The sequence below is a fragment of the Chrysochloris asiatica genome, unplaced genomic scaffold (assembly GCF_000296735.1).
Source record: "Chrysochloris asiatica unplaced genomic scaffold, ChrAsi1.0 scaffold00057, whole genome shotgun sequence".
In the NCBI taxonomy this organism is placed as follows: domain Eukaryota; kingdom Metazoa; phylum Chordata; class Mammalia; order Afrosoricida; family Chrysochloridae; genus Chrysochloris; species Chrysochloris asiatica.
The window spans coordinates 1,863,604-1,889,863 of record NW_006408575.1 but is presented as its reverse complement, the minus strand read 5'-3'; the positions used below and the strand labels follow the sequence as shown (position 1 = coordinate 1,889,863).

The window sequence follows — 26,260 nt, the reverse complement described above, 5'->3', positions numbered from 1 at the left end:
TCTTCAATGATGAGATGGGGACAATAATGGCTGTACCAGGAGTTCTGGTGTGGCACTGTGGGTTAATGCGCCAGACTGCAAAGGCTGTTTGAACTGCAAGGTCAGCAGTTCAAGCTCACCAGTTGCTCCTTGGAAACCCTATCCAGGATTGCTACCACAACCTGGGACTTTAATGAGATGATGGGTATAAAGTCCTTCACACAGAATGTGGCATATAGTTGGTGTTCATCAATGAGGAGTTATTACTGTTGATCACAAGATTTCTTTGCTGTCATTGTTGAAACATCCATCCACATCACAGCTGTGTGCGTTCTGCAGGAAGTAATCTGTGAAGTGCTCACCTCTTTAAACGTTCTCATTTTACGGAATAAGTTGAGGCCAAAGGAGTGGTCCCTTTTATTTTGAAAAAATGATCATGTTGCAGCCTTTTTCTATTTCACTCATTTCCACTCACACTAGAACACAACAGAAAGACACGGGTCTGGGTTGAAATGATGTGCTTTTATGGGAAACAAAAATATCCAACAACAACAAAAGCCCTTCAATCTCGCCAAGTTCTTAACCAGTGACAATGAGGCAGTTTTGATGATTGTGTCTGGCTGGGGACATTTCTAAAGGGTCAGGATAGTTGAAAGACATTGGCTAAAAAGAGAAGTTTCAGGGAGGGTAGATATGTTAAGTGAAAGCATATGAGACCTCCCTTCTGGCCCCTCATCCCATCACCCTTTAACTTCCAGTATCCAGTCTTTTCTCAGTTTACAGAAGATCCTTCTTGAATTTTTCCCAAACACAATTTCTTTCAGAAAGCTCTCCTGGTCTGCAAACCGCTGCATAGGTCTTTCTAGCAATGCCACACTTTCTCATGCCCTCTCCTATCACTTTCTATCTTATATCCGTTGAGTTTGGGCACATGTCTTACTTACTGTACCCACTATCAAGAGGACCACGCTGATTCATCTCAGTGTTTGCACCCCCCTTCCCACTTCAGTGCTCAGTATACAGCAGGTGCTCAGCATCAGCAAGTGCTCTGCGAAGGTTTGTCGAATTGCATGCAGTTCTACATTTGCTGTGTCACATGACCAGCCTCTTGAGAGCCACTATTACATCACTTGTACTTCTTCACCTTCCTCCATGACCTCCAAGTGATCTGCCTTAGGTGACTCTCTGAAGGAACAGCCCACCTAACAAGCATCACCTCAGGGTTGAGGGTTTGGAGAGAGGAGGAGAGAAGGTGAAGCTTTTCACTCCTGCTCCAGACAGCAGGAGGCACCAAGGAATTCCAGGATGATCACCAGCAATGCTGACCAACCCTTCATGATGGAATCCCACAAGCAGTACTCTTCCAAAAGTAAGAGCCCCGTAAACAAGGCCATCTTTGCAGAGGGGGCTGAGGGTTGGCAGAGGACTGGTACAATTGCCCTTGGGCCCAGGAACCAAGAGGCACAGACCTAAAGCCTTTCTTCAGGATGTGACGTACGTCACCTCTAGCAGGGCAATTAGAGGTTGTCTGTCTAGTTGTTCAGTTGGAGCTATAATGGGAACATAAGCCCTGTGGTGTGTTGAGTTGTCAGGCACATAGATTGTAGTAAGGCTGAAGAATATAGGCTGCAGGAATGGACCTCTCCTCGAAAGACAGAAGTGTCAGGAAGTGCTGGGAGAAGTGAGGGAGAGTAGGGTCCAGGTGGTTCTGCAGCTCCAATTCCAACAGGTGCCCTCCTCTATTCCCCACCCCAGTTCCCTCCCCTTTTCTCTGCTCTCCAAATTAGGGCCAGAGAGGCCAGGCTATGGGGCCATTCAGAAGTGGGGGAGGGAACACAAGGGCCTTTTTTCTTTTTCTACCAGGAGTTCTAGATGTGGACAAGGGAGAGGGAAGGATAAAGGGCAGAAAGAAGAGAGTTACAGAGCTGAGGAGAGGCCAAGGCCCTGTTCACTTCTGTTGACTGGTGTGACGAGTGGATCTGACCCCATACTTGTAAGTCTGTGACCACATCACCCCCAGAGAGCACTGACCACCTAGTTGGGGGTGATGAGAAAGTTCTTCATGGTTCTCAAAGGTGCTCTGTGACTTTGGGTGATCCCTATGGATCTCCTTTGGGGGGGCCCCTCTGGGGCCAATAAGGTGTGAAAACTGCATGGTCAGTATCAGCCCTGGAAACCTGGGACAAAGGGCCAAGAAGCAGAAAGAAGAGAGACTTCTTCAGGCACCTCTAGGAAAGAAGAGTTGGGGATCAGGGGACTTGAGTTAGGACAGATGTTTCCATATAAAAAGAACCCCCAGTAAAAGGGCAGGAGTCCCCCTCAAATCCCTTCCCAAACTCCACAGCACTTAGAAAAGAGAAGGTAAAGAGCATCAAAATATTTCGATGACATGGGCTCGCCTGGCAGTACAGACAAGCAAGTCTCATGGCAGGCAGTGTGTCCCATTACATAAGAGAGGACTATACATATATCTTTATATAAATGCATATATATTTATAGAGCCTCCGCCTAGAACAGCCGGGCTTGCTTCTTCAATTCGTTCCTCTTCCAGAGGGCCAGCCGGTCAAACTCAGAGATGGTCATGCCAAAGACTTGGTAGAACTCTTCCTGGGACAGATGGCGCTGAAAGGAGGTGGGAGAAGACAAAGGGAGAACAGCATGAGGATGGGAGGTGAAGGCTGGTGGGTGGTGGAGGCAGGTGTGGGGCCTGGGGAAGGCTTGCGATAAGTATTTGCAGGATGAACAATTGGGTGAATGAGTGTCTCCTGGGAGAGAGGCCTCTGCAGGGCCCTGACTCTCTGTGGCTTCCTATTTTGGCGCCTCCATTGCCTAAAGGCATGCTTTGCCTAAGCTTATGGCCTACCTCACCTTTCTTCATCCTTGCCCCAGGCATTTTGAGTCCAAAACCAAATATGGAACAATGCTATCCTATTCCTTTTTGGGAGGAAATGGAGGTATTTTCAAGACTGCAGGATGCGTTTTCTCTTAATTAATATTTTTTACAAATGGCCTGGGAGGCTGTTCCTCAAGACCGACCATGAAATCATTACTGTTCATAGTTCTCCACCACTGTTACGTCCTTTCATCTCTTACACAAAAATAAGTAAACATAGGATCAAACATTGTTCACTGTTGATCAAATAAAGTTCTGCATGCCAGGAGAGGTTTCTCTGCCCTTTATTTCCTCCTTCCCTCCCTCCTTTTTCAATCAGCCTGGTAAGTGTGATATATTGTCAACGCTATTAGTGTGAGAAATGCATGGCAGGCACTAAAGATACAGCAAAATGCTAAGAATTGGTGCACCTGGTGACGGTACATGACCCCTGGTGTGGTGTTGTAGGATCAGCATTGGACTGTGATCCACAGGTCAGCAGTTCAAACCCACCAGTTGTTCTTTGGAAACTCTACGCAGTGTTGCTATGCGTTGGAACCAACTCTATTGCACTTAACAACAACAGCTAACTTCCCATTGTACTATTTTTGCAACTTTTCTGGAAGCTTGATATTTTTCAAACTAAAAAGTTAAAATTAAGTTTAAAAAGAGAAATGTCATGCATACAGCCTGTCTGTGCAAACTTACTGGGCTTACTGCTCTGACCTGTTAGTAGCAGTTACATTAGCAAGCTGGTAGGAGATGCATTGAGGGTCATGTATAAGTCACCCAACACATAGCTAGTTGTCTGCCTACTGTCTCTGTGACCCAGTACTTTGGTCATAATTTCACAACTTCAAGCAAAGGTAACTTTGACACTTTTGATAGGTATCTCTGGCTCCTGGTGACTTTAACTCAATTTATTTAAAGCCTGTTGCTGTTGACTTTGACCTATAGTGACCTCACTGTATGTCAGGGTAGAACTTTGATCGATAAGTGCTTTTAGTGGCTGATTTTTCAGGAGCAGATTGTTAGGTCTTTCCTCTGAAGTGCCTCTGGATGGACTTGAACCTCCAACCTCCAGGTAGCAGCTGAGCTCATTAGCTGTTTGTACCACCCAGGGACTCCCTTTAATTCTTACCAGTACTGATTAACACCAACAATTCCTTGCTGCATTTCTATTACACTCAGTCGTCTTTAACTGCATTTGTATCCTCTTTTTTCTCAGTTAAGCTTCTCTACCACTCTGAAAACTAAAAATTATTTTTATCCAATTTCATAAGAAAATCAATACTCAAGAGAACTAAAACTACATACTTGGCCAAGAGGGAAAAAGGGAAGGAAGACAGGTTAGTAGCGGAACTGAGAGTAAAGCCTAGATCTCTGATTCCAAATACTCTCTGCCCCTGTGGTCTGGCCCATAAAAAAAAAAAAAAAAAAAAAATCATAACCAAGTCTTTCTATTATGGAAATTTTCAAAAATACACAAAACTAGAGAAAACAGTATAATGCACAACCATGTACATTACTCAGATATAGTAATTGTCAAGTTTGTCTTGAGAATTTTGCCAAGATCCTCTTACTTCATTTATTTCCTTTCTTGCTTTCTTTGCTGAAGTGTTTTAAAGCAAACCCTAGACACTGTGTCATAGGAGCCCTGGTGGTGCAATGGTTAAGCACTTGACTGTTAACTGAAAAGCTGGCAGTTTGAACCCACTCAGCTGCTCTGTGGGAGAAAGACCTGGTTATCTGCTCTTGTAAATGTGACCGCCAAGAAAACCCTATGGGGTTTTCTACTCTGTCATATGGAGTTATTGTGAGTATTTGAAATAGACTCGATGGCACTTAACAAGAGATACACTATGTCAAGTCACCCCCACTTTCAGATGTATCTTACAAATACTTGTCCACACAATTCCATGAACACAACAAAATTTCCCTAATTGCCACAAAAATGCATTTTTAGAGTTGGTTCATTTGAGTAAGGAGTCAAAGAACATCCACTTACACCATTTTGTTCTTAAGACTGTCAAGTTTCTGCCAGTCCAGATAGTGCCCCTCTTCTTTCATGCCATCGACTGGTCCATATTTGTTTTACTTTTACACATGTGAGTGCTGAAAAAATGCTTTGTGTAGGAGGGCGTTCTTCCCTCTGGCCCTTCCATACTAAAGACTGAGGGAAACCGTAATGGAATTACATTTTGCTAATGGTTACTATTGGTTCTTCAGCTGGTTTCCTCTAATGTGCTCAAACCCTTTTTTACGAGGTTTGATATAAGGTAGTGGTAGATGAAGCCTAAGGAGCCTTGGTGGCACACTGGTTAAGTGCTTGACTGCTAACCAAACAAGTGATGGGAGAATTGACTTTCAATCTGCTCCCTACAAAACCCTATGGGGACAGTTCTACTCTGACATATAGGGCTAATGTGAGTTGGAATGAACTTGATGGCACATAACAACAGATTCAGCCTAAGGAGCCCTGGCGGTACAATGAATGCTGATCTTTTTAGGAGAAAAGCCCTGGAGATCTGTTTCTGTAACAAAGAGAGCTGAGAAATCTTATGGAACAATTCTACTCTGTCCTACATGGTCACTGTGAGTCAGAATAGATTCAATGGTTCAATCAAAACAACAGATGATGCTGAAAGGACACTTGAACTTCTCTCCCTCCTCTGTGGGCTAGCTCAAGCCTTTTTTCTCTTCCAACTTCTTAGATACCTAAAGCCAGCCTGTTCATTTTACATTCACACAGATGTCACAACAGAAAGATTAAGGGTACAAGCAGACATGGGCATGTGACCTAAGCCAAGTTAATTGCCTCAGCCTCCAGTTCTTAAAAATCAGAGCATTTCAGTACCCGCCTCCTGGGTACTGTGAAGGTGAGTGAGATGAGTGTGTGGTGAGCACTCGGTTGTGGGTCACTATCACTACTGTCATGTGGCTGGTATGTAACCCCCCTCAGCTCAGAATCTACCATGGTCCCTTGTTTCACTCAAGGTGAAGTCTTGGGACGCTTGTGATCTGATCCCTTTCCCTCTGACCTCACCTCCTCCGTCTTCCTCTGCACTCATTTAACCCAGCCACACTGCCTCCTGCTATCCCCAAATACACCAGGCCTGTCCTTGGTAGGGCCTTGCCACTGGCTGTTACTTCTGCCTCAAATGTTTTTCTTGGATTATATAAAAGACCAAACCAGTTACCACTGAGTTGATTCCAATTCCTAGAGACCCCATATGTGTCAAAATATAACTGGGCTTTATAGAATTTTTAATACCTGATTTTCTGTAAATAGATTGTCACGCCTTTGTACTGAGTATTTCTAGGAGGACTTGAATCTCCAGCCTATCTTTTAGCCATCAAATGAGTTGAGTCAAAAACCTATATGAGTTACTGAGGGACTCTTTCTTTTTATGTAAGTAAGGCTGACTTCCTCACCTAGTTCAACTTTTTACTCAAATGCCATGCTTGTAATGAAACTTTCTTTGACCCCCAATTTAAAATAACTTGTTCCTCTACCTAACTCTAGCACCCCCAACTCTGCTCTCCTTTTCCACAGCACTCATTACCATTTAGCATGCTATTGTTGTTGTTGTTGTTGTTAAGTGCCATCGAGTTTGTCCCAACCCAAAGTGACCCTGTATAAGATTTCCAAGGAGCAGCTGGTGAGCTTGAACTGCCAACCTTGTGGTTTAAAATGACTTTGCAGTCCAGCACATTAACCCACAGTGGCACACCAGGACTCCCTACATATTGCACCCCAAACTCAAACCCAGAGCCATGAAGTCTATTTCAATTTACTACTGTAAAGACTGTAAATCTTTACAGGAGCAGACAGCCTCATCTTGCTCCTACAGAGTGGCTGGCGGGTTTGAACCAGAGACTTTGTGTTTAGAAGCCTAATGCCTAACTCGCAGCACAATCAGAGTTTCTAGCATCATTTATTATCAATGCTTTTTCCTGCCTGTCTTCTCATGATTGAATACAAGCTGAAGGGGTCTTTGCCTGTTTTGTTCATGGATATTTCCTAAGCATCTTTAACAGTACTTGACATATATACATATGAAGGAGCTTCAAAAATTTGGTGGAAAAATATTATAATTCTATATTTCCATGTCTCTTTGAAATCTTTTTGTAATAGGTTTTCTCAATAAGTATGTGTTGGTTGGATGAATGTCTATGCTCTTAGTTCCCCAAGGACAGATTCAGGGTCTCCTTCCTTCAGTCCCCTCCCTAGTACAGGGATCTAGGGCAATGCCTGCAGCCCAGTGGCCTCAGCTCTGATCATACATTAGGGTTCCCTGGGGAGCTTTAAAACTGTGAATGCCTGGACCACGTCCTTGTAGTGTGATTTAATTGGTCTTGGTGAGGCCTTGTATTGGTGTCTTTAAAGAATGTCCTTGGGTGATTCTGGTGCTCAGGGAGAGTTGAACTCCTGGGTGTCCTGTAGGATGTAGGAGAACAGGTAGGATCAACCAAGTGCTGAACCATTTCCCAGCTCTTAGTCATGGTTCCTTGGCTGGCTGTGGGAGCTGTCCCTTCAGCACTGCAGACACTGACTGATAGTGAAAGGAGGGCCTTGTTATGAATGTGGGACAAACCATTCACTTTCTTAATCTGTTACCCCAGTATCTAGGGCTGGAAAGATTCCCAGAACTTCTTGTCCCCTCAGAACCTCCATCATCTGTACCAACCATCTACACCAGTTGCTTTAAATTGATCTGACCCCTGATAATCCCATGGGTGGCAGAGTAGAACTGTTCTTTATAGGTTTTCAATGACTAGATCATCAGGCCTTTCTTCTTAGGTGCCTGTTGGTGGATTTGAACCTCCAACCTTCCAGTTTAGTAGCCAAGGATGTTAACTGTTTATACTACCCGGGGATTCCTGGTTCCCAACTCTCTACAAGTCAAGGGTGACTCCTCTGCCCTTCTCAAGGGGTACCATCTTCATTAAGTAGCCTGTATTTGACATCACAGACATTTCCTGACAGACACCTCTTCCAGTGTAGGCCCAGTGGTTGATGTCGATGATGGACAATCTTTACCCCTAAAAAGTCCAGGGACCTGTAGAGGAACTGAATTAGCTGATGATCAGATACAAAGGGAGTGAGAGGTGCTTGATCTGCACCTGGACACCCTGGGAAGACTCATTATGAGGAGGTGGTGAAGGAGGATTGGGCCACAAGGATCATGGGAGTGGATCCCTGAGATGGGCAGGGTGTTCTATGGAGAGGGAGAGGCAAGGCAGAGGTTCTATGGTGTGAAGGGCCGAGTGTGCTCATGGTCAGAGGGGACTAGGAACTGGTGCTCTACACCAAGTGGACTGAATTGCTAGTATGCCCTAGTGGCATGCTCAGACCCACCCCTGGGCCTTGATGCTGTTCCTATTGCTTGCAATGCTCTCCTCCCTCTGGCCATTTATCCAACTCTGCTCACTTTTAAAGTTCAGCAAATCATTCCAAAAGCCAATGTCCATCAATCCAGACCTTTGTGGTCCTTTCTGAATAATAACAAGCTAACATTTATTGAGCAGAGCATAGTGGTTATGAATCAGGCTGCTAATCTCATGGTCAGCAGTTTGAAACTACCAGCTGTTCTGTGGAAGAAAAAGAAGGCTTTCTGCTCCCACAAAGATTTATAGCCTCAGAAACCCTATATAGGGTCATTATGAGTTGAAACCGACTCCACGGCACATAACAACAACAATATGTGCCTAGTCAATGCGAAGGGTTTTAGGTGCACAGATTCATTGAATTTTTTTGGCAACCCACTCTACAGAGGTGAAAACTAAGGATTAGGAGGTGGTCACTTGATCAAAGCTACCTGCCTTGTGATGGCAGAATAAAGTTTGAACATAGGTGGCTTTTGCACACCACTGCCTTCCCTAGCCTATCCTACCACACTCACTAGTTTTTAGTGCCACCCTGCAGACAACCAGTGCATTTCTTCTTATAAACCAGACTGTAAGCCTCTTGAGGGCAGGAGCCAAATCTAACTCTCCTCCTACGCGTACTGAAGCACCAGTCCAGGTGGGTCAATCTGTTGTTGTGTACCACAGATGCTAATTGGATTGAATAGGAGGCAGCATAGAATGTTGTTGCTGTTAAATACTGTTGAGTTGGTTCTGACTTGTAGGAATCCTGTATAGGGTTTCTGAGGCTGTAAATCTTTGTGGGAGCAGAAAACTTCATCTTTTCCCCAGAGAGCAGCTGTTGGGCTCGAACGACTGATATTGTGGTTCATAGTCCAGTGTTTATCCTACAGAGTCATCCACCACCCCACATAGAATAACACAAGGAAAAACCTAAGGTCCACATCTTGATTTTGTCTGCCAGCCCCAGTTTACCCCCTCCTCCTGTCCCACAAGTAGGTTAGACCAGGGAACCTCTGGAATCCCTTCAGACTCAAAACCTCCCACCTGTTTTTCTACACTCACCTCCAAACGAGTCCGGTCCACATCCTTGGGAAGTCTGTTTCTTCCTCTCGTGGTCACCAGCAGCAGTTCATAAGGGTAGATCTAAGGAGGAAGAAGTATTTCTAAGCTGAGTGAGGGTGTGAGCTTACCCCTTTCAGGTATGTTTTATGTCTGGGTCCCCTCCTCTATCTAGAAGAGGTCAGAGATTCAAGTCTGGAGGAATGTCTGGTTCCACCACCCTTAGGGTTGCCAAGCAGCCTGACAGCTTCTTCCAAAAAGCAAGGCCCCAGAGGCCCCCTAGTACTGCTAAGCTTGGTGGCGCTTGGCAGTAATGTGGGCACAAGGCCTCCAGAATATAAATGTCAGTATTTGGTAATTGGTGAGCCTCCAGAGAGTCCTTGAGACTCAAGGGACATGCCTGATCTCAGGAGTCAAGAGATCTAGGGCAGAATTCTTGGTGAAGGAGGGAAGAGAAATGTTAGTCTTGAAAGGACCCTTGGGAGTTACTTATCCTTGTTCTCTTCTTTGCATAGAAAGTGCCATCACCCACATGCTGGTTCCCATACTAGGGTCCTAGAGACCTCCAGGGTCTACATACAGCCTTTACCTTGTACTCTGGAGAGAGAAAAGAGAGAGACATACAGAACAGAAACCCATCAGTCTTTGCTTTGTATTCCTCTACTGGCCTCTGGCTCCACCCTTTCCTCTCATATGACCATCTAGGGTCCCTGTCCTGGCTGAATTCACCCTGCAGGATAATCAAAGCTGGTATGAGCATAACAGGTGGATCGAGTTAGGGGTTAGGTTGATGTGAAGATACAGGCCTCACACAACTTGATTTTAGAGATATTTAGAATAGAACTAGGAAGAATCTGTAACCCTGAAACCCAATGGGCAAGATCTTCCAGCTTTTGGAGGAATCCTCTTGGGGCTTTGGTATGGGCCTTTCTCCTGCCTGCTTATACAAGCTGGTGGAGATGGAGAAGTGGGCAGGAAGCTCACAGAATCATTAGTGAGAACAGTGTATTTGACCTGTTTCTCTCCACTGGGGCTGGCAGACAACTCTAGTTGAGCAGTACGGGGAAGAACGGCAGACTGATGGCTCTGGAAATCCAGATGGGACAATCACCCAAGGCCAGATATGAGAGGATAAGGGGAGCAGAGGGGTAAGGGAAGGAATGGGATGTGAGAGAGAAGGGGAACTAGGGGTCTGGACAGAATCTGCAGCCATTGTTGGTGGTAGGTGAGCAGAAGTGGTAAGTGGGGAATTCCGAAGTCTCTGTACCATCCCGGGGGCTCCTCCTGGCAGACACACAACCCGTACTCACCTCGCATGCCCCAGTTGACTGCATTCATACTGTCATAGTGGAAGAGGTCTGCGCTGGGTGTCTGCAGGGAGACAGAAGCCAGGTGGCTTGAAATGAGTTCACTGCTGTGCGTTAACATTCTCACCAACTCCAGAAAACAGAGCTGGGTGGGAGGGACCTGAGGCTTTCTCAGAAGCCCCAGTCTCATGTTGTTATTGTTAAGTGCCACTGAGTTGGTTCCAGCCCATAGTGCCCATGTATAGGGTTTCTGAGGAGCGGCTGGTGAGTTTGAAATGCCGACCATGTGGTCCAAACTGAACTTGAGGTTGAGTGCTTATCCTGCAGTGCCACACCAGGACTCTTATGTTTGGGTGATTTAACTCACCACCATATCCCTAGCAGAGTACCCACCACTTATGAGAGGGCTTCCAAAATTCATGGGAAAATGGAATTTTAAAATAATGGATTTTTTTCATCAACTCTTTTAAGTCCCTTGTACTTGTTGTTTGTTGTTGAGTGCCATCAAGTCAGTTCCAACTCAGTAACACTGAGGAGTGGCTGGTGAGGGTGAACTGCTGATCTGAGGTTCAAACCGACCTTGCAGTCCAGCTCATAAATATTAATTCATTTGGTGAATTTCATCTCATGCTTTCCCTTCACTGAAATGGATGGACAATGGCAGCAACAATGGGCTCAAACATAGCAATGATTGTGATGATGAGGCTGGATCCTGCAGTGTTTTGTTTGTTGTATGTAGGAGTCGCTATGAGTCAGTATCAACTCGATGGCACGTAACAATAACAAACCTAATGGGGCTCCAGTTTCCACTCCTGTCTCTCTGTGGTTTTCTTCTCCACATTAAAACCCTGAGTCAGTTTCTGGAGTCATGGAGCTTGGATGTATCCCTGAAATTCATTTATTGCCCTGAGACTATCTTTAAATCTTAAACCAAAAGTATTCCAAACATCATCTTAAAACCAAACTATAGTTTAGCTTAATTAATAAAGATTGTTTGCCTTGAGCCTTGTGCTCTTTTAAGAACTGTCTGCTGATGTTTTTAGATGCTGTTGAGTTGGTTCCCACTCTATCTACAAGCACCTATGCACAAGAGAAGAAAACACTGCTCTTTCTTGCACCATCTCATAATTACTGTTATATTTGAGGACATTGTTGCTGCCACTGTGCCAATCAATCTTGATGAAAGGGCGTCTTCCTCTTTTTGTTGATCCTCCACTTTACCAAGCATGATAACCTTCTCAAAGGACTGATCCCTCCTGAGAACATGTCCAAAGTACGAGAGACGTGGGCATGTGACCTAAGCCAAGTTAATTGCCTCAGCCTCCACTTTTTTTTTGAATGGGCACCAAATATGAATGGGTCTCTTCCAATTGGTCGGCCAGGTAGCTGAATTCCAAATTTTTTGGCATAGATGAAACTGACAACAGTTAGATGGGAAGCTTGATGGGGAGTGAGTTTATGTGACTGGAGGTGGCACAGTTCAGAAAAGGAAGTGGGAATGGTTGCACAACTTGAATGTAATCAATGTCACTGAATTGTACATGTAGAAATTGATGTTTTGCTATATATATTTCTAACAACAATAAAAAACAGAAAGAAAAAAACTTCTGAATACACCCTAATTGGATCACATAGTGCACCTGTTGGCAACTTCTGATGTCTGACCCAGTGTACCCCTCCCCAGCTTTGACTCACACCCTCTGCCCCAGCCACACTGGCTCAGGCCCTCTGTCCCCATCCCACCAGAGTCTTTTACACAATGCTTCCCTCCATCTGGATGGCTCCTGCAGATCTTCTCATGGAGTGGCCCCTCCTTTCACCCAGGCCTTTGTTTAGACTCAGCCTTCTCTGACCACCTTCTTCCTCTGCCCTCTTGCTTTGTGTCCCACCCTCACACTTATGAAGACTTGACGCCCTACTGCACACTCATTTGTCTGTCTTCCCATGGGAATGTAAGCTCTTTAGGAGCTGGCCGTCAGTCACCACAGCCTTCCCAGCGGTGGGAACAGTGCTCGCTATTAAGCACCTATCTCAACATACCTGCCCTTCCCTCAGGTCACCTGTACAGCCTATCTTGCTAACAAGAAGAGTTTGTCATTCCTTGGCAGTCCTTACCACACCCTCCTGCTTCCATGCAGGCATTGCATCACAGGTGATCAAAGAGCCCAGGAGACAACAGTGATGTTAGAGGCAAGTGGAGCATGGCAGCAAATGTGGGCTGTACAGTCAGGTGGCCTGGGTTTGAAGCCTAACTCTACTACTTACTGGGTGTCAGAGCCGGAGCAGATCACCTCACCTCTGTATGCCTTTATTTCTTCATCCACAAACTAGGGTTAATAATAGTAATCACCTCCCAGGGTTGTGAAGGTTAAATGAGCTCATGCATATCAAGTGCTTAGCACCGTTCCTGGCACATAGTAATTGCTCAGTATTGATCATTCTCCAGCCTCTCTCCTGGGGGCATTTTTCACACAAGGATAAAGGAGAGTAGAGTAAGTCACTAACATTCCATTTTTTCAGTTAACACACCCCGAGGCCAAAGGGTTCACCTATAAATAATCTTCAGAACAGCAAGCTAATACTGGGATTGTTAGCATCTTGGGGCAGAGTTCCCCAACAAGATCTTCCTTACCCTGTGTAGTCCATTTCTTCTGTAGGCAGGCAAGGAGGCTGATTTGGAGATGAGGGGATCTGAAATAAAGGGGACAGAGAAATCATCAGGAGCCCTGAGTCAGAAGTCCCTTGCCCTGAGGCCATCTGTCTACAAATGGCCAATATTACTCCGACCCTAGTGACAAGGGGTACAGCCAGAGACCAGCAGCAATTCACTCTACTCTCCACATTTGCAACTTGACTGTCTATGGGGAGCTTCACTCCTGTAAAACTCTAGGCCCACTGAGGCACCCACTCACTCTGTTCTAGCTTTGACCAGCACACATCTAACATCCTATGATGGGTTCCTTTCCTGGAATTGAAGTAAAAATCGGAACTCAAGTTCAGAACCCAGGCTCCCATATGGGTAAAAGAAACTTGCTCTCTCTCTCTGTCTCTCTTTCTCTTTTTCTGGGTTATTGACAAGGCAACTCTGGTTCCTGAACCAACCATTGGGGCCCAGAATTTAACAAAACCAGTAGGATGAAATCAGGACATGCTGGGACATCTATGTTGTTTGACCATCATAGCTACAGGAGAACTGCAGTGGACTCTGCTCTGGCCTTCACAGGACATGGTAGGGCTGAAGGTAGGGCAGGACATACCGCTGTCAGCGAGGTAGTGGGACCTAGGGGCTGCAACAGAGAAAAGCCAGAGGTCAGTCAGTGTTCATGGGGGCAAACAGACATGGTAGAGGACAGATAGCTGTGGTAACTGGGCATCCAGCTAGGTGGAGGGAGGGCTGCTTCAGGACCTCTTTTCCCATTGGTAAATTTCTGACTATTTTATCAGCATCCCTTATGATGCATTCCAAACCCCAGCACCTAGTACATGCCTGGTACATAGCAGGCATGTTCTGATTATTTGTTGCATGGGTACCATTGAGTGGTGCTGAATTTTGAACAACACCGGCACACTGCTCAGAACCCAGAGCCAGGACTGAAAATGGGGCCCCTTGATGCTCCAACAGGAAAACAGAATAATCTGCTCAGTCACTTAGTAGAGACCTGATTTCTCTGGTTGGCACAGCTATTTGCAATTGACTGCTGGTGCAGTGGCTAAACACTTGACTGCTAACCAAAATGTTGGCAGTCTGTGTCTATGAGTGGCTCGGCAGGAGAAAGAGGAATCATTTTGCTTCCTTAAAGATTGCAGCTTGATACAACCCTATAGAGCAGTTCTACTCTGTCCAGTTGGGTCACTATGAGCTGGAATTAACTTAAGGGCAATGGGTCTGTTTTGGTTTTGGCTAACCTTTGGTCTGAGCCCACTCAGTGGCTCCACGGAACAAATAACTGGTGATCTCAAACCCTATGGAGAGATCCATTCTATAACACGTAAGGTCACCATGAGTCAGATTCAACTGACTTCACACTTACTGGCTTTCTGGCTTTTGGAAAGTGATTTGACTTCAGTTCTCTCATCCATAAAATGTTGTTAAGTGCCATCGAGAAGGTTCTGACTCATAGTGGAAATGCTATACAGGGTTGCTATGGGTCTGAACCGACTTGACAGCACTTGGAAAACAACAGTGTTTCCCAGGAGCGGCTGGTGAGTTTGAACTGCTGACCTTGTGGTTCAAAACCAACCTTGAGGTCCAGTGCTTTATCCTGCAGCGCCACCCCAGGACTCCATTTTCAGAATAAGAAAATTAAAACCACAAATGCCAAGGTGGCAAAAAACGGAATGGAGGAATACAATATAGCATGCAGAAAGGAACAAGACAAAAAACAACATTAAAAGCAGCAGGAAAAAGGCAACTTTTCTAGCAAATGAGCAAAATGAACTTTTATTCCAAAAGTTAAGATAAAATGCCAAATGTTTAATTGGAATAAGGAAAGATGACAAATGTTCCTAAACAAGTGAAAAAGTAGGTGATAGCAATCTCTCTGCATTGTGGATCTTAGTGAGGACCAACGGTGATCGTATATATACAAATGTTTGGCACAGAGGAGTATGAAAAATAGTCTCTTCTATTACCTCAAATTGTCTGCCTTGAGCTCTTGACATCTCACCACCTCTATTGCTTAAGGATTTTCAAGTGGTCTTAGCATTGTCACCACCCCACTGTAAGAGTGGGCTAGGCTGGGCATCAGGATAGGACCCAGAAGATCCAGCCTTCTTGGCCTTCCGTCTGTGGTCTTCCTGGTACTCTGGTTGCTGTGTTTCTAGAACAGCCCTGGATGGATTATCTAAGCACCATGTCCTCTGTGCTAATGCTGTTAGCTTAAAGTACTCAGCATTGATCACAGGGAATCAACCAAACTGTAACTTATCACGGAGGTAGCAGACTACAGATTTTAATTATCTTTCTTTTTTTCCTGTACAGTATCTGAACTTTCTAAAATATGGTAGTGGATGTGTGGTGCCGTGGGTTAATGCGCTGGACTGCAAAGTGAGTTTGAACCACAAGGCCGGTGGTTCAAGCTCACCAGCTGCTCCTCAAAAACCCTATACAGGGTCGCTATGCGTCAGAACAGACCAGACAGAACTTAACAACAACAATAACAATAACAATAACTATATATATATATATGGAGTGACACTGGAGAATCAATACTATACTGCTAACTAAAAGATCAGTGGTTCAAACCCACCAGCCACTCCTCAGAAACCCTATAGGGTCGCTGTGAATCAGAACCGACTCGATGGCACTTAACAACAACAACAATATATATACATTTGGATTCTGTAGGATCAGCACTGGGCTGCAAACTACAAGGTCAGCAATTAAAACCCACCAACCGTTCCTCAGAGACCCTTTAGAAGGTCGCTATGAGTCCCTTTGCTAAAACAAACAAAAAAAACTCATGACATCTCCTTACCCCCACATCCACCCCAAGTATTGAGATGGGCTTTCCTCGAAGGACTGAATTCCACAGTAATAAGAAAGAGGGAATCAACTCAAAGGCACATAACAACAAGACAGAAAAGGCAGGGAAAGCATGTTTGGTCTAGGAGCAGGGAGAAGCTTAGAATAAGACACTCTCAGGCAAGAGGTTTGAACCCTTTCTTACCAGCAAGTGGTCATCAGTGATGTGAGACTCACTGGGCAGCCCCTAGTATCTTTGAGCCGCTTAGATTCTTAAAGCTGTTTTTCTTTACATTGGCCTAGTTGGAAACTGAGGCTTTAGATTTCCCATAGAGGCAGGAGTGACAACTCAGAGCTGAGCAGAGTCCTTGCTGAGATCCCACACCAGTATTCTAGATCCAGGCAAGCCTGCCAGAGGTGGAGGAGAGTGGGGAGTCTGGGGTTGGCTCTTTCGTGGTTCCTATAGAGTAGCACTTTAGGCTTTTGCTACCTTAGGGTGCGGCATGTGCTGTAGATTCACTGAATGGGAATTTTGGAGAATTGGAGAAGGCTTTTCAGACGAAATGGCATTTGTTCCAAAGTGATTTTTTTTCTGTTTTTCCCAGCATGTTTGTAATCTGTCTCTCTCTGTAGAAAAAAAAACAACCTAACTCATAGCGACCCTATAGGATGCAGTAGACTTGTCCTACAGAGTTTCCAAGGTCATGCCATCTTTACAGAAGCAGAGTGGCACAGCTTTCGCCTGTGGAGCAGCTGGTGGGTTTGAACCGCTGATTTTTGGTGAGCAGCTGAACTCTTAACCATTTAGAACAGGGGTGGGCAAACGTTTTCTGGGATGGACCAGACAGTAAACATTGTAGGCTGTGCAGGTCATCCAGTCTCTGTTGGAACTACTTACTGCTGCTGAAGTGAAAACAACCAGAGACAATACACAAATGAATGAGCAGGGCTGTATTCCAATCAAACTTTATTTACAAAAACAAGCAGTGGGGTATGTTTAGCCAATGGGTTGTAATTTGTCAACCTCTGCTCTAGAATGTCAGACTTGTTCAACTGCTCACCCCATATTCTCAGCATCAAGAATGTGGCCTTGTACAACTAAAAGTCTTTCACAAATCTTGGCTTTGGGTTTTGGAGTCAGATAGACTGGGTTCCAATTGTCAGCTCGTCAGCTCCACCATTTATAAACCGAGTGACCTTGGGCAAGTTACCAAAGCCTTCTTTGCCTCAGTTCCCCATGGGGGTGGCAATGGTACTCACTGCACAGGGCAGCTATGAGGAAGGAGAGAGATGAGATGGCATGTGCTTGCAGGATGCCTGGGTCAGTGAGCACTTAATACGTATCAGTCATGGGAGTGAGGCTCTGTTGAGACCAAGTGGAGGGGTCAGCGTAAGGGTCAGACTCATAGGTGGGGTGGCGCAGAGTCAGGCCTCTAGGGCAGTACTCACAGCCATTGAGGGACATCTCATAGCCAGAAGTGTGCAGGGCCTCTCGGCTACTGGTAGAGCTCCGGGGTGGGGTCCATGGGTCCGCGTAGGAGCTGGACCGGGCCTTCATCTCCTCCTTCAGAATCAGCCTGCCAATTCCACTCTGGAGCTGGGTTTGGGGTGAGGAGGAGCAAGATGAAGTTAGAAGGAAGCCAAGAACACCAAGATGGAACAGGCCTGAAAAAGGCCATGCCATCTGACCCTCTGTAGTGAACAGCTGCCATTGTTTGCCTTCCAGTATCCCTCCCTCTTTATAGGATCCACGTTTTATTGGGACTCACCACTCTTCCACAACTAGTTCACTGGGCACAAAAAGTAGATCTGGCTACTGGTCAAAGTACCCTGCCCTTGGTGATCACTTCAAGGATGGACAGATGGCTCCAGCTGGGCCTTTTAATGAAAGCCTCCCAAAAACTATTGTTGGAGTTTCTGGACCCATCATTTTATTTTAAATATCTTTTTTATTGAGGTAACATGAAATTAACTATTTGAAAGTGAACAATTCAGAGGCATTTATTAGTCACAAGCACCTCTATCTAGTTTTAAAACACATTTATCTCCCCAAAACAAAACCCTGTTAACATTGAGAAGCTGCTCTTCATTCTCCTACCCCTCCCTCCTCCCCAGTCCCTGGGGACCTTGAATCTAGATTCTGTCTCTACGGGTTTGTCTATTCTAGTATTTCATATAAATGAAATCATTTAATATGTAACCTTTTTGTGCCTGACTTCTTTCACTTAGTGAAAGCTTCATCCGCATTGCGGTGTGAATCAATAATTCACTTTTTTATGGCTGGATAATATGCTGTTTTATGTATGTGCATATTTTGCTTGAGGAGTCCTGGCCTGGTGTGGTGCTGTGGGTTAGTGAGCTGGACTGCAAAGTGGGTTTGAACCACAAGATTGGTGGTTCAAGCTCACCAGCTGCTTCTTGGAAACTCTATACAGGGTCACTATGGGTTGGAATTGACTCAACAGCACTTAACAACAAAAACATTTTGTTTATCTGTTGATAGTCATTTGTTTCGATCTTTTGTTTATTGTGAAGAATTCTGTAGTGAGCAACAGCACAACCAGTCTGAGTCCCTGTTTTCAAGTCTTTTGGGATATACCAAAGAGGGGAATTGCTGGGCCATATGGTAATTCTATGTTTTAACTTCTTGCTGAATTACCAAATGGTTTCCCACAGTGGTGGTGCCATTTTACATTCTTACCAGCAATAGACAAAGGTTGCTAATAGTCATCTTGCCACTTCATGGGAACAATCTCCCTGAGCATGAAGCCAAACAGAAGAATGATTGCATAAGGAGACAAGAGAGCCAAATCCCCTACGACAATTATTTTTTCTTTTTCTTTTGAACAGCTGGATCTAGTTAAATCTGAAAATAATCCTACCTTTTGGCTTTTTAGTTATGGGAAGCTATATATTTCTTTTTCCTTCCTTAAGCTGCTCACATTTGGTTTCTGCCACTTGCAAATGAAAATGCCTTCAGTAATGGACTCTCAGCATCTCAACTGGTATAATGAGCACTTACCTTGTGCATGCTGCGGTCAAAATCCTCCTCTTCTCCTCCAGATGAGAACCTCCTGGCTCGGGGCACTGCCAAAAGACAGAGAGGATTAGCCCAGCTGTAGCCCTACTCAGCCTGCCCTGGGGGGAAGACAGACAGGAGAACTTGAACCTAGGTGAGAAGCTGGGGACTCCAAAGCTTTCTTTTTGACGCTACCATTTCCTGGTTGAATGACCTTGCACAAGTGCACTTTGACCAAGTTCCTGTCATGGCAGATGGACATGTTTGTATGCAGCAGTCCAACATTCCTTCTCATCCTTGGGCTGTGAGGTTCAGGTGAAGTCACCTGTCCACACAGCCAAAGACCTGCCACAGGGATGCTTTCCTGGAGACTGATGGGACAGAGTTTTCTTATTTCCTCTGGTAGGGTGTAAGCCTTAGATCACCTTTATGGAATGGACACACATACGAATCTTTTCCAGTAGGTTGGCCAGGTAGTTGTCTTCTAAATATCTTGGCATATATGAGTGAGCACCTCCACTGCTTCATCTGTTTGTTGAAAGATTTCAATTTGTGTTCCAACAATTCCTGGAACTTTGTTTCTCCTAATGCCTTCTGCGCAGCCTGGACTTCTTCCTTCAGAACTATGATTTCTTGATCATATACTGCCTCTAGAAATGGTTGAATATCATCTATCTTCTTTTGATGTTTCCTGCATAGTTCAATGTTTTCCCCATTGTTATTGCTGTTGTTAAGTGCTGTCCAGTTGGTTCTGACTTATAGTGACCCTGTATAGGGTTTCCAAGGAGCGGCTGGTGAGTTTGAACCAATCTTGTGGTCATTGAGTACTTATCCTACAGCACCACACCAGGAACCCCATTTTCCCCATAGAATCCCCTCAATGCTGCTACTCGAGGCTTGAATATTTTTCTTCTGTTCTTTTAGAATTTTTTCCTTCAGTTTTTTAGCTAAGTGTGTTCTTCTCTTTTGGTTTTCTAACTCCAGGTGTTAGCTCATATCATTATAAAGTACTTTGTCTTCTCAAACTGCCCTTTGAAGTCTTCAAAGGAGCAGAGGAATGTTCCTTAGAGGCAGAGATGGTGAGGCTAGATCTCAGGTGGATATTTATCAGGGGGGCCCAATCTACAGAAAAGGGCATCATGCTTGGTAAAGCAGAAGGTTAGAAAAAAGGGGAAGACCCTCAATGAGGTAGATTGATACACTGGCTGCAGCAATGGTGAGGATGGCACAGACATGAGTATTATTTCATTCTGTTGTACATGGGGCTGCTCTAATCAGAAATGATTCGATGGCACCCAACAACAACAATAATGGTGTAAGCCTGGACTGCTTGGACTCATCTTGTTGTGGTGAGGATGGAGGCCATCTCTGGGAAATAAGTCCAAGTCCTGAAGACATTCATTTACCCCTTAGATTTAAATCAGCCTCAAGTCAATTCAAGATATGAGCTAGTACATTTCTTTTCAGCCTAAGCCATATAGACAGTTGTTTTCTTTTGCAGTTGAAACAGTCCCAGTGAAGATACTTCCAACCCTCTGTGCAGAGTAACCTCTCACTATTGCCATTCATGAATCCTGATCATTGTCCACTTTGGCTTAGAGTTGTGTTTGTTTCTTATCTCCTTTACTAAATGGAGATCTCTTTGAGGGTCAAGAGAAGGGTTATCTCTGTAGTTTCCTTCCCTGAAACTTTGTTCCAGATAGACATTTAAAGGCGTGTGATGGATTAATTGGATCTTGATGAAAATTCCTCCCCATATTTGAAAGAAACAGCTTGGGTTGTTTGGAGATGCCCTGCTTTGCCAAGATGCCCATGAGCGCCTTCCATCTTCCCACATCCTCTCCTTGCCATCTTTCACACCATTTCCACCCTAAAGATGAAGTAGTCTGTCAAACTGAAAATCTGATTGTGTTACCACTTTCAATGGCATCCTATTTTTTTAGGATAAAAGACCAAAGTCCTAACCCCAAACCACAAGGCCCTGTGGGATCTGGTACCTTACTCCACTCCACTCCCTGTTTTCCCTCTCTGAGCTCCAGCCAAGCTGACTGCCTTTCCTTTCTTCCAGTAGAACCTGCCCCCGATCTGGAATCTCTGTGCATGCATTACCACACTTTGTGGTCTTACTCCCTCCTCACCCTTCCTATGGTAGTGCAGCTATCCTTAAGGCACATAGCTGGCTGCTTGTTGAGTGAATAAAAAAATGATTGTGTGAAGGAATGGACAACTATTTTTTCTGACCTCATCTGTCCCTGGCACAGGCAATGGGGTCTGGCCATGGCTCCCCTTTGGGGCACAGTACCTTTGGGGGACCCGTGGTAAGTCCAGTACTCAGATTCTGTGGCATAGTAGGGGTCTGGGGAGTAGGCTGGACTATACTTGGACGCCTGACTGATGTCTTCACTTGTCTTGCTCTTGGTTGCCGTGGACAAATCACCTGCAAAGGACCCAAGGAGAGAGCTTCATGAAGGCAATGTCCTGGCTGAAACTGTCGCAGCTTTTCTCCAAACACAGCCAGGCTCTAGCCCAGGGAGTGAGGCCGCCTTTTGGTCAGGGATGCCTGGGGGGAGAATCTGGTACATGGAAAAATAGAGCCAGCCCTTCATTTGATAGTTAGGAATCTGAATCTTAGAGAAGAACAGGACTTTCCCAAGACCACACAGCCAGCTAGTACAATGACTGGACTGGATCCAGCTCAGGGCTCCTTCCACCACAATCCTTGGACTTCTGTGTCTATTCCTGCATGACTACCAAAGCCAAGGTCCCATGCAATAAGACTATCTAGGTCCTGGACTCAAGTCCCTGTTCTTATCTTCTGGACCCTCTAGAAGCCTGCCTTGTCATGGATTTAACCACACTTTGGGTGGGAATTTCCAGACAGGGCCAGGAAACCTTATCCTCACAATGAAATACCATGTTGTTTGGGGGTCACTACCACTACCTGGAGGAGAGTCCTGGTGTGGTGCTGTGGGTTAATGTGCCAGACTGCAAACCTATTTGAACTGTAAGGTTGGTGGTTCAAGCTCACCAGCTGCTCCTCAGAAACCCTATACAGGGTCACTATGGGTCAGAACTGACTCGGCGGCACTTAACAACAACTATTACCTGGGCTGAAGGAAAGAGCACTGGTTCAACTCTGTTGCTTAACTCAGCTGTAAGGGCAAACCCCACCTTCTTTACTTCAGTTTGTCCATCTGTAATGTGTCACAATTGGTCTGCTGGCTTAGCTCCAGTTTCAAGTTTCTACCTGAAGCCCACAATGTGGCAGTTACCATCAAACCCATCACAGGTACTTACAGGACAACGCACTCACAGGACAATGGTATTAGAGCACCCAGAGATTGGTGACAGGCTGGCAAGGGCAGGAGGCCTGGGGAAAGGGGCACGGAACCACCACTACCATTTCTCAGACATGAAGCCAGAGCAGCACAGGGTCTCAGCCACCCCAGGCTGCACGCTACCCCCTTGGCATTGGCTTCCTCCCACCCCTAGCTGATGGCACTTAGTGCATGTATAGTTCCTGTACACATGCAATCCACCCTCAACCTAGACTCCACCCCAGTCTACTTGGAGTCACCCCTCAGAGCCCACTTGGACAATGCAGCCCTGTGAAGCTTGGGACCTGCCAGGATGGGTTCCTTTCTGTGGTTACTTGGGGGCATATTGCATGTCTTCCACAGCCATGTGTACATGTGCATGGACTCATAGACTCAACTTTGACACCACAACCAGCCCCCTGCAATGTTGACTAAATGGTAGGGTCACTGCTCTCCCCTTTCCTTCCCCCCGCTAACACTCTTGTCTAACTCTGCTCCACTTTCTCTCTGTCATCCCAGACAGGTGTTTGGGCAGGTGAAGGTGATGCAGGGTGGTAGCTGCTCCTCTAGATTGTAAACTCCTCAAAGAAACTCCCCAAACCCAGTTGCTGTTGAGTCAATACCCCTGGCTCATTGAAGTGACCCCACACTCCAACCCCATGAGTGTCAGAGTAGAACTGTGCTTCATAGGGCTTTCAATGGAAGATTCATTGGAAGTAGATCACCAGACCTTTCTTCCGAAGTGCCTCTGGGTAGCTGTGAACTTTCAACCTTTAAGCCAGTAGCCAGATGCTTAACTATTTGCTCTACTCAGGGACTCCATCCTCAAAGGAAGGGATGTGATGTGCTTATTTACTGTAGGCTAAGTACTTTCTGGAAGAATGAACAGGAGGTGACAGTGATGAAGGATCTGGTATACTCATATTATGAGTACAGGAGAGATTCATTGATATGGTGCAAGTTGCAGTGTAGATTCTGGGCTACTTAGTATTCCTAGTTAAGCAGGTCTGGGCATAGCGTCTGCCTCTCATAATCTTTCAGGTGCAGGATGAATAGATGAATACATGGCGGCTGCCTTAGTGACTCCCTATTCTTTTCTCATCTATGAACCCTCATTCCCTGCCCTGTCCCTGCTTTCAGCCTCTACCACTCTCAGGAGACTGCAGCTGAGTGCAGCTTAGAGCAGGGGGTCCCAAATTCATCTGGGCATTGGAACCTCCTGGAAAACCTGTTCAATCTGTTGCTGCTATTGAATCAAGTCGATTGTGACTCTTAGCAATCCTATAGGACAGAGTAGAACTGCCCCATAGAGTTTCCAAGGCTGTAAAATCTTTATGGAAGCAGACTGTCATATCTCTCTCTCAGGAAGTGGCCAGTGAGTTTGCAATGCCAACCTTTTGGCAAACAGCCAAATGTTTAACCACTGCATCACCAGGGCTTTTGTGGAAAAACTGTTATAGATACAAAATTCTGAGTCACAGAGTCTGGGGTGGGCCAAGGGATTTGTATGCATCCCAGGTAATTCTAATGAACATGCAGTTTGAGTATCAATGTCTTGGTAGGTGACTCTCCCACAGGCATGTGCATCTTGCAAGGAATGCTTTGACCATGGGATTTAGGAGACCAGACAGCAGTTAAGAGTGGTGGTTGTGAGCAGGTGTAAGGGATTTAGGGTTGTGTCCTTGTTCCTTTGAAATGATACCACACTCCTCCTCAGTGTCACCTTGAGAGAGTGGTGGACAGCCAGCAAGGAAGAATGGCATTGCAGCTTTTCAGTGTGTCCTTCCTGGTGACCTTAACCTCTCCCTCCCCTTGCCTAGCTGAGTCCTGCCTGCCTGGGATCATACCATGCCGCTTGTAGATGGGGGGTTTCCGGTAGATGTTACTTTCTCCAGCTGCCAGACCGACCAGGAAGGGACAGTGGGGAGGAAACAAAGACAAGGAGAAAAAGAGACAGTAATTGGTCAGTTGATTTCAATAGAGAGAGATGGTCAGTACTTTTTTTTTTCTTTTAAGTTTTCCACCATCTTTCTTTTGGTGGACTTCCTCTTTCAAAGTTGAGCTTCCAACTCATCCCAACATTTTCCAAGTAAGGGAGGGGGACAGGAATGGGTGGATTCACATGGCGCTGAAGGAGGGACTTGGGCCTTGAATGGTGAGCATGCAGGCACAGGTGGGCACATGCTCAGCAGGACCTCATGCAGGGCAAGTGTCCTCTGCTTCTACCAAGTAGTCACGCCTTGTTCCATGCAAAAGTCCCTAGGATGCGGCAGCCAAGTTTCAGCATTGCCTTCCACCCACTCCATCAAAAACAGGACAGGACCTTTCTGGGCAGGTGAGAGAGATGTAGATGAAACAGCAGGACAAGTTCCCAGGAAAAAGTGGGTGGAGGAGTGAAATGGAGCTCAGAGCCAGGAACCATGGGTTTAGGCCTGGCTTTGCTGTAACTCAGGGCATGTATGACCTTATCTAAATTATATCCATAGGGTCATCAAAACCCATTGCTGTTAAGTCAAATTCCGACCCATAGTGATCTCAGAGGGCAGAGTTGAACTGCCCATAGGGTCCTAAAGGCTATAAATCTTTACGGAAGCTGACTGCCACATCTTCTCCCAGAGTGGCTGGTGGGCTCAAACCACTGACCATTTGGTTAGTAGCTGAGCACTTAACCATTTCACTATCAAGGATTCTTTCAAGGTAATCGAGTTACTGCCTTCCTTTTATTCCTATCACTCTAGTTAAGTAAGTCTGGGAGGGGTGGGGGGACAAAGTATGACCTACAGCCACACTGGCCACTGCCCGGTTCAGTGTTTTAGGGTCTTATTGTTGTCTTTGCTTTTCTCAGTGATCTTCAAAGGTTGGTTCCTTGTCATGTTTTGACTTCAATATTACATCCTGAGATGCCCTTCCTGACCACCCCATCTAACCTAACTTCTCCTATCCCAGTCAGCTGATCACCCTATTTTGTTATGTGCAAAACACCTACTATAAGCTGAATTTACCCATTTACTTACTGGTTTATTTACTTCTAGTCTCTGTGCCCATATTGGAACACAAACACTACGAGGAAGAAAATGGTAGCTGCAGCTTCAGCAACCAGATGCCTAGCTACAGATGAGGCTCATTGAAGACAGGTAACCAGCCCCAGGTCACGCAGCTTGTAAGCAGTGGAATCAGAATGGATCCCAAGTGTTGATGCAAAAATCCATGGCCTAAAAATCTAACACTGTGTGTTAGAGCTTGGATCCATCGACCATCAGACACAGGGGCACTTTCCTCATTTCCTGAGCCTTGTCTTCTCTGAGCTGATTCTCTGAACAGCAACCCACTCACCAAAAGGTCTTGATCAAGATAGGCTACGTCACATGGGTGGACTATGGCCTGTGGCCGTGTGGGCTGGAGGGTGAGAATGCTACAGGTGACTGGTTAGGGAAGGTCCCCCCAAAACTAGCTTCTCCTCAGTGCTGGCACCCGGCAACCCCACGGAGCATGCACCCATGCCGGGCATTCAGGGCTGACAGAGCCTACCTGGGATGTGAAAGTGCTTGGGAGCCTGGTAAGAGGTTGGAGTGGAGGACCTCACATCTAACTGGCTATGGTATGGAGAGCTCCGGCCACTCTCGGGCCCTGGAGCACGCAGGCAGTGGTCCCCAGAGAGAACAGAGGCATAGAGAAAACAGGCATTAACGCGGAGGCGGATCAGGAAGCAGTGAGGTGATGACAGCAAGGATGGTGGGGACAGGCTGGGGCACCCAGCGTGCTCAGGCCCGAGTCAGGAGAAGCATGTGCTCTCATGCATGTCTGCAGGAACAGGCTTGAGCTTGCTTCCTTGCTTGACCTCAAAGTCAGAGTTCATGGGTGGTGAGAATC

At 45.8% G+C, this 26,260-nt stretch overlaps 1 protein-coding gene across 2 annotated transcripts in view; it reads right to left on the bottom strand.

Annotated features, from left to right (window-relative positions):
• Positions 1-483: 483 nt before the first annotated feature.
• The window catches only part of ABLIM3 (actin binding LIM protein family, member 3), a 156,308-nt gene continuing 130,531 nt past the window's right edge, over positions 484-26,260 (bottom strand). Inside the window, exons 14-24 of one of the 2 annotated variants that reach the window (XM_006863855.1) lie at positions 25,919-26,017; positions 24,238-24,285; positions 21,376-21,510; positions 19,077-19,141; positions 17,504-17,651; positions 13,848-13,877; positions 13,223-13,281; positions 10,594-10,654; positions 9,873-9,880; positions 9,287-9,367; positions 484-2,601 (exon numbers count right to left, since the gene is read on the bottom strand). In XM_006863855.1, coding sequence (XP_006863917.1) covers positions 2,488-2,601; positions 9,287-9,367; positions 9,873-9,880; positions 10,594-10,654; positions 13,223-13,281; positions 13,848-13,877; positions 17,504-17,651; positions 19,077-19,141; positions 21,376-21,510; positions 24,238-24,285; positions 25,919-26,017 — 848 coding nt within the window. In that variant the 3' untranslated portion in view covers positions 484-2,487. The remainder of the gene's footprint in view (positions 2,602-9,286; positions 9,368-9,872; positions 9,881-10,593; positions 10,655-13,222; positions 13,282-13,847; positions 13,878-17,503; positions 17,652-19,076; positions 19,142-21,375; positions 21,511-24,237; positions 24,286-25,918; positions 26,018-26,260) is intronic. The other variant, XM_006863856.1, reaches the window with a different exon arrangement.